The sequence below is a fragment of the Micropterus dolomieu genome, linkage group LG05, assembly GCF_021292245.1.
Source record: "Micropterus dolomieu isolate WLL.071019.BEF.003 ecotype Adirondacks linkage group LG05, ASM2129224v1, whole genome shotgun sequence".
NCBI classification, from domain to species: Eukaryota; Metazoa; Chordata; class Actinopteri; order Centrarchiformes; family Centrarchidae; genus Micropterus; species Micropterus dolomieu.
The window spans coordinates 6,965,848-6,974,512 of NC_060154.1; the positions used below are offsets into that span (position 1 = coordinate 6,965,848).

The 8,665-nt window shown below is 40.0% G+C and overlaps 1 protein-coding gene across 5 annotated transcripts in view; it reads right to left on the reverse strand.

Annotated features, from left to right (window-relative positions):
• Window positions 1-150: 150 nt before the first annotated feature.
• The window catches only part of mpl (MPL proto-oncogene, thrombopoietin receptor), an 11,469-nt gene continuing 2,954 nt past the window's right edge, over window positions 151-8,665 (reverse strand). For 2 of the 5 annotated variants that reach the window (XM_046049359.1, XM_046049358.1), the window contains exons 4-12: window positions 5,589-5,749; window positions 4,778-4,922; window positions 4,520-4,634; window positions 3,880-4,049; window positions 3,071-3,213; window positions 2,469-2,616; window positions 2,074-2,155; window positions 1,801-1,888; window positions 151-1,528 (exon numbers count right to left, since the gene is read on the reverse strand). In XM_046049359.1, the coding sequence (XP_045905315.1) occupies window positions 1,064-1,528; window positions 1,801-1,888; window positions 2,074-2,155; window positions 2,469-2,616; window positions 3,071-3,213; window positions 3,880-4,049; window positions 4,520-4,634; window positions 4,778-4,922; window positions 5,589-5,749 (1,517 nt within the window). In that variant the 3' untranslated portion in view covers window positions 151-1,063. Of the gene's footprint in view, window positions 1,529-1,800; window positions 1,889-2,073; window positions 2,156-2,468; window positions 2,617-3,070; window positions 3,214-3,879; window positions 4,050-4,519; window positions 4,635-4,777; window positions 4,923-5,588; window positions 5,750-7,914; window positions 8,094-8,299; window positions 8,526-8,665 lie in introns of those variants that run through there. The other 3 variants (XM_046049361.1, XM_046049362.1, XM_046049360.1) reach the window with 3 other exon arrangements.

Consider the following 8,665-nt stretch of genomic DNA (forward strand, 5'->3'; position numbering starts at 1 on the left):
CAACCCATCTCTGCCACCACCTAGTGACACCAACAATATAAGACAGACAAAAAATCTTTGTATAGGCATACTACAGTGCAGTGGCTGTTTAGTTGAAGGCAAAAACAGCTACTGCTCAGAAAGTTGTTATGGTTTGACTTCACAATAAAACAGCATTTCAAGGTTTATTGCCAAAAATACAAACCCTCAAGTTATGACATAATGAACATAATGAATTTCATGTCATCAGCAACCTCAAGTAGGATTCTGAGGAACTTCCACAAAATACAAAAGAAAAATGTTCACTATTTAAATGAGTTAATAAGTACTTAACAACAATAACAAACAATGGCAAGGCAGTCGGACAGGTCCCAAAAAACAGATACAGGTCATTTAGAATAGTAAGAAAACATACAAAATTCAAGACCTTATATTCAAATCTTAAATTTAAAAAAAATGTACAAACTCAATCTGAAACATTGTGTTAAGTTAATAGTAATAGCCCCAGTCCCTTTTTGCACCTATTTTTTCAAATTGTCTTTCTACTATTTTCACTTTTTTATCCAAGGTACTCTAAGCATAGTACTCTGAAAAGAACTAATTATTGGCACGTGGTACCATACAAAACAGTCTTCTTGGCCACCAAAGCCACTGAGTGGGGTCTTGCAGTCTCTTAAAGCATCTTGTGATCTACTGTTCCCTCTAGTGGACACAGAAAGATACAGCGGTGTAGATAAACTGTCAGCCCTGATGCAGAAGAAACCTTTATATACAATTACAAATATAAAATTAATATATACATTGCCTAAATATCTTCAACACCATTTGAACCAAAAAGCTTGATCTAACACAAATTATGAAAGAGAATGCCATGATCAAAACTAACCCACATTATACTGTGTATGCCTCAGGGTGCATTATTCCTCTTAAAGGCCTTGTTATACAGCCAATTGCTACTCATGCAGTAAACTTAGACATGTAGATCTGTATCAATTTACAGTGAGTTCTTATGTCAATAAGAATGTGCATATTATACAACAAATCTGCACCAGTGGAAACAAAGTACACTTGTTATACTGTACATTTAGCTACTGGGGAAATTGGTATAGAGGTTGCCTGGCCTCCTTGCAGCAGTGACCTTGCAGTTGAATTTGTCTGCAGGCTCAGCCAGAGGAAAGTAGGAATGGTTAAGAAAGTCAGTGCCTAAGCAGAGTGGGGTGTAAACTGAGCCATTAGTGCAGGAAGAGTGACATGTTTGGAGGAGCTCATTTCTTACCTCTGGGCCTTCTTTCTCTCCAACCTGCTTGTAGACATAGTTTCCATTTGGGCAAACAATAACACTGTCTTTGCTCAGAGTCACATAGTCCGGAAAGACTTCAGTCCCAGGACTTCCATCTACATGTTCATTGCTGGAGAAGCCACTTTCTGGCAACAGGAACTCTGTGAATTCCTCTGATGGCTTCCCCAATCCAGAATCCTCTTCTGACATCACCTCCACCACAGATGAAGTGGTTTCCTCAGAGCACTGCTTTGCCATTATCGGAGGATTCTGGAGTGTGACCACAGAGTAATAAATTTTTTACAACTGGGGACACCAATGCACATTTAAAATGCTGTAATTGAGCGTAAACTAGACTTTAGTGACTTGGTTGTATCAATCTTTATATATTGTTATTACTTGTGTTTTATTTATTTTGCATGTATATGGCTAAATTCTGTTTTTCCACTTGTGGGAAAATGTTTCATCACAGTATATTACAATATAATTGTGTGTAATGTAATGGTGCATGTATCGTGAAATTCTGTGGTTAAGTAAGTTACCCATCTCTGCCCGTTGATCTCTTTTAGAAAGCCTTGCAGGACTTTGTCAAGGTTGGGAACCGGCGGCCAAAAATACTGTTTAAGCTTACTGCAACAATATACAAAATAACAGACGTGAAAATAATCTTCAAACAATATGGGGAAATAATTGGTTAAACCTTTGGACACACAGTAAAGTTGTTGAATGTTGAAATTACTTTTAGAATATAAAATGACAAAGAGTATGGAGTATGTTGGAATAAAAAAAATGAATGAGTTGAAAAAAGGTCCTACCTGAGATGAGTGTAAATTAAAGAGAGGAGGATTATAGCAGTTATCAGCAGCGGGACAGGGATACACAGCATGAGTAAAGTGCCTGTAAAGGTTATTTATATTATAGATATATAAAATGGTGCCCAATATTTTTATTTAATTGGAGTAACAAAGAACCGCATTTCATGTTGAGATTTTATGTATCAATGCATAGCAGCGACTTTACACCACTACAATTATCACTCAACCAATTTTAGATAAAATACATCAATCTGAAGTTCTTACAAAGTAACAGTAGACTAAGACTGCTGCATTGCATTTTTACACTTTTTATTACTATTTAATTTTTATACAAACAAATGCGGATTACAAAAAAGAAGTGTTTTTCACTGAATTCAGTTTCAGTGTGAGCTTACCTATGTTAGTGGGGGGCTCACCAGTAAGCACATCTGACCAGTCACTCCAGTCGCCTGAGTAAATGGATCCACTAGGTTTAGCTCTTAATTTAACACTGTACCGGCCACCTATTGGAACCTCTAGACAAGGACTATTTAGGGATACCCTCTGAGGACAGAAAGGTTGATTTGACATTCACTGTACATTAAATAGAAATGATTATATACTTCTTTTGCATTCCCTTGAAATATACTCATGTTCCTTCATCCTTGCTAAACTGTGTTTTAATGCAGTTGTTTTTGTTGTCACTTGTCAATGTATGTCAAACTGAAGTTTCCTTTCATCGGTGTGGTAATATCAAGAATGACCGTGAACCACCCACAGCCATTATTTATTTGTAAACAAAAACCTATGCCATCACAATCATTTTAAAGATACTAAATTCACATATAATTCTACACAGTTCTTAAGAATAGTAATGCAAACAATGTTGCAAGGAAATCTGAAAGGTGTGGGGGAACACAGTATTTCAGAAACAAATAATCCTAAAAAATGGCCCAAGACTATCTTTGTATCTCAACCATTAAAAACAACCAAACATAAACTGGTGCTGTCATCTTACCATCCTTGCTTCACCCCCTCTGATCTGGTAGTCAACTTCATACTGCAGGTGAGCTGACAGAGACTGAAGAGGAGCGTCCCATTTCAAGCACAACTTATCTTTCTCCAGTGCTCCTCTCAGATGACTTGGTGGGGATGTTTTGACTTGAAAAAAAAAATGCACACATACTTTGTCAATACACAAACCACATGGAGACCTGATGGAAAAAATTAAGAGGTCAAGAGAGGTGGAAATTAGGATTCTTACGAAATGTAAATGTTCTGTACTTGTATATCACCTTTCTAGTCTTTTTGACCACTCACTCACACTTTTACACTACATCTGCATTCACAATTCACACACTTAGCCTAAGTGCTCAAACAGAAACTAACATTCACACAGCCACCAGAGGCAATTCGGGGTTCAGTATCTTGCCCAAGGATACTTCGACATGCAGCCAGGGATTGAACCTACGGCGTTCCGATTAACAAGGGTTGCCTGTTAATCGGAAGGCCAGGGCTCTATCTCCTGAGCCACAGCCGTTCCTAAACTGCTACTACTACATTAACTGCAAGTAATGTAGGTAAGCTGCGGAGCTTAGATAGATAGTATAGTATGTATATAGAACTGCCTAATTATACAAAGTTCTCTGGACATCCTCCTCTGTATCTTCTAACTGTATCTAACTGAATTTTAAGTAGTTTGGAGGACTATTTTTAGTCTCCTTTTTTTCAAATGTCATCACATCACATGAAGACTCTTCAGCTAATACAACAAATAAAAAGGTAAAAAAATGTAAATCCAAAAGGAACAAAGACAAAATCTCTCACTGCTGTTGTTGAGTGTGAACTTTTGAATATAGAAGGTTCTGCTGAGTGGAGATGGAGTGCCGCTGAGCTTGATCCTGACTTTTCTGGACTCATCTCCACGGAAACGGCACAGCTCAGTCAAGTTCCTGTCAGCATGACACTCAGTCCAGTCTGTCCAGCCCAAAGCTTCACTGTAAAGGTTGTAATATCATCATGTCAAATCACAGCCAAAGTCAACGTCAGTTGTGTGTTTAGGGGATCAATCCAAAGAGCCTCAACACATTTTGTTTACTGTTTTGGTCAGCGTTCAATGTGAAATGAAGAAATCATGAGTGGAAAAATAGTTGGCATAACATAATAGTCTGCAACATTATGCCTTTGTTGCTCAAAGTAATGCCATGGTTTTAGTGTTTACAGTGGAGCATGTAATCAAAATTCAATTCAATTTTATTTATACAGCGCCAATTTACAACAACAGTTATCTAGCTTTTCCGTTATCTAGCTCTTTTAAAGCAGGTCTAGACCGTACTCTTTGTGAGTACAATTTGGTATTACACTAAAGCTCAATATAACTATGCTGTTACATTATCATAGAGAGATCTGAAGACTTGATGAATCAATGATGAAATGAAGTAATGTAAGAAGGTAGCAAGTACTGCACCTGAGACTCATCTTGTAGAAAAGTTTGTACTCTTTCTTTTCACCATATCTGCTCGTATTCCACTGACATGTGATATTTTGCATGTCAGAAGTGTAGCACATGAGTGAAACATCATCTGAAAAAGGGAAACATTTTGTATTGTTGGTATTGCAACTGTGACAGAAGAGGTCGCAGTTGTGCTATTATAACAATTTATTTCCCCCCAACTCTTACTTAGTCATCTACTCAGACATTCCCACTCTTCTCATTTAGACATACCTGCCCTTTGGGGAACCATGGCTTGTACAGGGTGTGACCAGCTGCTCCAGTGTCCTGCATTTGTATCAGGGGCACATTTGACAGTGACCTGGACCTCAACCTCTTCCCCTGGTACCAGAGAGACTAGTACGTCACCCTCCTTTGCCTAGAGAAATCACAAACATCATAGATTTTACAATTTTACTCAGAATGTTTTTCACCAGCTCGAATTACCAACACAGGCCTACAGGTGACTGAAGGTCATGAAAAATACTCAATGAGAAAGAACCACAAAATATATAGGCTACAATGTTTAGTGTAATAAACATGTTTGTTCAAGGAGAAGGAGATAAACAAATCAATTATGTGTTTAATTAATTAATTAATCATAAACTGAATGATAACTTGGCCCCAAAACAGGCAGTAAAAGATAAGTAAAAGATGAGTCATAGAAATTACTAATTACATCAATTAATACTGTTAAATAATTCAAATGAAATCTAAAAACTATAATAAATTATATTATTCTACTCTATAAATTCTATTTACTTTTACAATATTATTTACTGATGTATTTAGTTATACTTTTGACTGGTCTGATAACCCTTTACTAGATTTTGTCAGTTTCAGGACGGCATAATTAACATTAGATGTTCTAGAGGCTCAAAATGACAGACTGACAAGAGCCCATCATACTAACCTGCATGCTGGGCATACCAGTACTTAGTGATTATAAAATTGTCTTTATAATCACACACACATTATGTGAGTTTGATTTAAAAGTCATTTACACAAGTAATCTAATGGGTTTATTGAAGAGTTGTATGTGTACCTCATCTTTTGTCTTCTCTCCCAGCCCCTTGGAGGAGTAACGAATCCTATACATCACATTGCCTTTCATGTATTTTGAGACATCTGTGTGCCATGAGACCTGCAGTTGCCCTACTTGGCCATTTTGTTGTAAAGACACATTGAATGGCGGATCCAGGAGAACTGGAGACAAAAAGGTGATGGAAAAATAAGGAAAAACGCATTATAGAATCCATTGGTGAAAATAATTTACTGGTGTTTAGGTAACAGGTGAGGAGGCCCCTCGTCTTTCTGAATCCCTTATTGACAGGAGATCCAAGCAAAGAACCAGGACACACTATCCATCCTCCATGCTACCTGGGCCCACTGGGGATACCCACAATCAGCTAGCCCTGCTTGTTTTGTTGGCTGCTTTCCATATAGCTAACATCCCTCCAGCCTTGCATATCTTCCTTCGCTCTTTGGTCCTCCAAACCAGGATGCAAGAGAGAGATGGAGAATCATATTTACCAAATGGAAAATTGTCATTGGCGCCGTTCGCAGTGTCTGTTTGTGCACTACAGGGAGCGGTCCAAGGGGCTTCCCCTGTTGGCGCAGCGCCTGTCTCACTGGCTGTGCGATGCCATTTCCCAGGCTCACGTGTTTGCCGGTTAGTCTTCCCCCGGATGGCATCAGAGCGCACTCCACGAGAGGCGTTTGCACGGTGGGATGACAGTGGACGACATCTGCACGGCGGCCTCCTGGTTGTCCCTATGCGCTTTCGTCCGTTTCTACCTGCGGGATGTACTGAGTGTTTTGGCTGAATGATTCTCCTTGTGAGTGTGCGGTGCGCCCTCTTCCACGGGACGGTGTGGGGGGGCGGCCGCTGCTTACGTGGCCCTGCTTTGTGCGCAGCTGATGTGGTTGCTGTCGTGACCCCGCCTGCGTCTGTACAGCTGCTCCCCCCCCCCCCAGTTTATCGACTTACGCATGGGTTGGCGCCATCGGTGCTCGCGCACACGCCGCCACCAATTGCGCGGTTAGCGGGCGACTGGGTGGCTCATTACGGCTCTGGGCAGGTGAGTTGTGCTTGGTGGTACCGTATGGGCCAGTGAGGCGTTGACACATCCTGCTTCGCCTCTAACGCAATAGCGATAGCCTTAGAGGGCGAAGCCTATACGAAATAGAACGGGGGTTATGTACTGTAACCCGGATTCTGTGAGTATAGGCGCAGCCCTCTAAGTTAAAGGCCTCACTGGACCTTGGTTCTCAGTGCTGAAGAAAAGGCATTTGGGAGCCGAAGGCTGGGTCTCGCCGTTGTATAGCTTATATACACAAGGTGCGGACGTATGAGAGGCCCACGCTGTGGGTGGGCGTAGACTAAAATTCTCAGTGCGCGGAAGGGGTAAACCCAATAGCGATAGCCTTAAGCTGATGATACACGGGGAACTTTTTGAGCAATGTTGCTGAGCAATCTTGCTAGGGGCAAGTCCGACAATGTTTTGAACGGATAGCGGCAGGGCGGGTGGCGGAGTGGTGGAGTAGTCGGGGAAAGGGATCAGGTAATCTTTACTCATTACCATTGACGGCAACGTTGCCCTGCATGATTGCTCTAAAAGTTGCTCCGTGTATCCTCAGCTTTAGAGGGCTGCGCCTATACTCATAGAATCCGGGTGACAGTACGTAACCCCTGATCTTTTACAGTGACTGAATAGAGTTAACCTACAAGCAATAAAAATCTGTTTATCACAGATTTATAAAAACAGACATGAGCCAATGAGCAATTAAAACCCCTAAACATGATTGAATGGTTTGTGAAAGGCTACGGGTACAATAAATCTGAGGCTGGGCATATTATATTTAGACCCAATTTATTTTTCTGAATGATGCACTTCAGGAGGATAGATCTTGTACTGTAAAGTAAGACTTTCTCTCCACGGAAGTCTCCTTTCTAATGATACATGATAAAAAACAAAGGGTGTGAAGACCAGGACCCCTAAAACCATTAATAGATATCGTGTACAGTATAGTCAGCATCTGAAAAGATGAGAATCTAGTCTAATCTAATCTAATCTAGTTTTTAAACATAATTGCAAATAGGAATCATAAATCACAGCAAAACTACCACCAGAAAAGGTGGAAATTTAGGCCATCTGTCATTTCTTTGAGCTTTTTCTCAGAGATGGGATGGGAAACTAAAGAATACTGGCTAAGAGATATCCACACAAATTATATTTTTATGACCGAAGGACCACTTACTTGCTTGGAATGTTTACGCATATAGTTTCAAGTGTGTTTTCTTTTTTTTCCAAATGATTCACCTATTCCCCATCCTTTTTTTGTATGTTGAGGAAATACATATTTCTTACTGTGGTCCTCCACAGCGACAGTCCGGTTGTACAGGATGGTGCTGGTGTTGTGTACCTCCACGTCAAGGTGTATCCAACTATACAACAAAACATCCTCGGCAGGAAATGAGCAGATGTAGAGGAAAGTTCCCTCTTCTGTTGCCTGAACAGACATGTCACACCTTTTCTTTCCAGATTGGCTTGATAAGAAAAAGACATAACAGATATTGTATACATATTAATCATTCAATCATCTTTCACACAGGGGAGTGCAGTGCTTTAGGGGTGACTAATAAGACTATTACAGGTTAAAAATTCAGAATTCAGATTCCCCCCACAGTACTGTTTAAATGATTTGAGATGTCCCTTAATATAACAAACTATAAAATCACTGTGTCTAACATACCTGTCGAAGACATAGAGAAAATCATAAGTCCTGTTGTCTGCAGTCTCAAAGAAGCAAGTGAAATCCTCTTGTGTCCGCGTGAAACATTTAGGATCCTGCTCATCCTTTAAGAGTAAAACATCTGCTACAGAAGTGACAAACATAATACATGAGCACTCCTGAACTAAAACATGTCTCTCAAAATCAAACAAGATGGTATTTTCAACATGTGCAAAGGAGATGTTAACTTGTGGTGAGACGTTAGTGTTGTACAGTAATACCTTTCGGTTGTGAAATGTGTGTCACCTTCTAGGAACAAGACCCATTCATTGTTCCCACAAGTTATTAGTTTTCAGATTATAGTATTTACTTTCGGCAACATTGTCG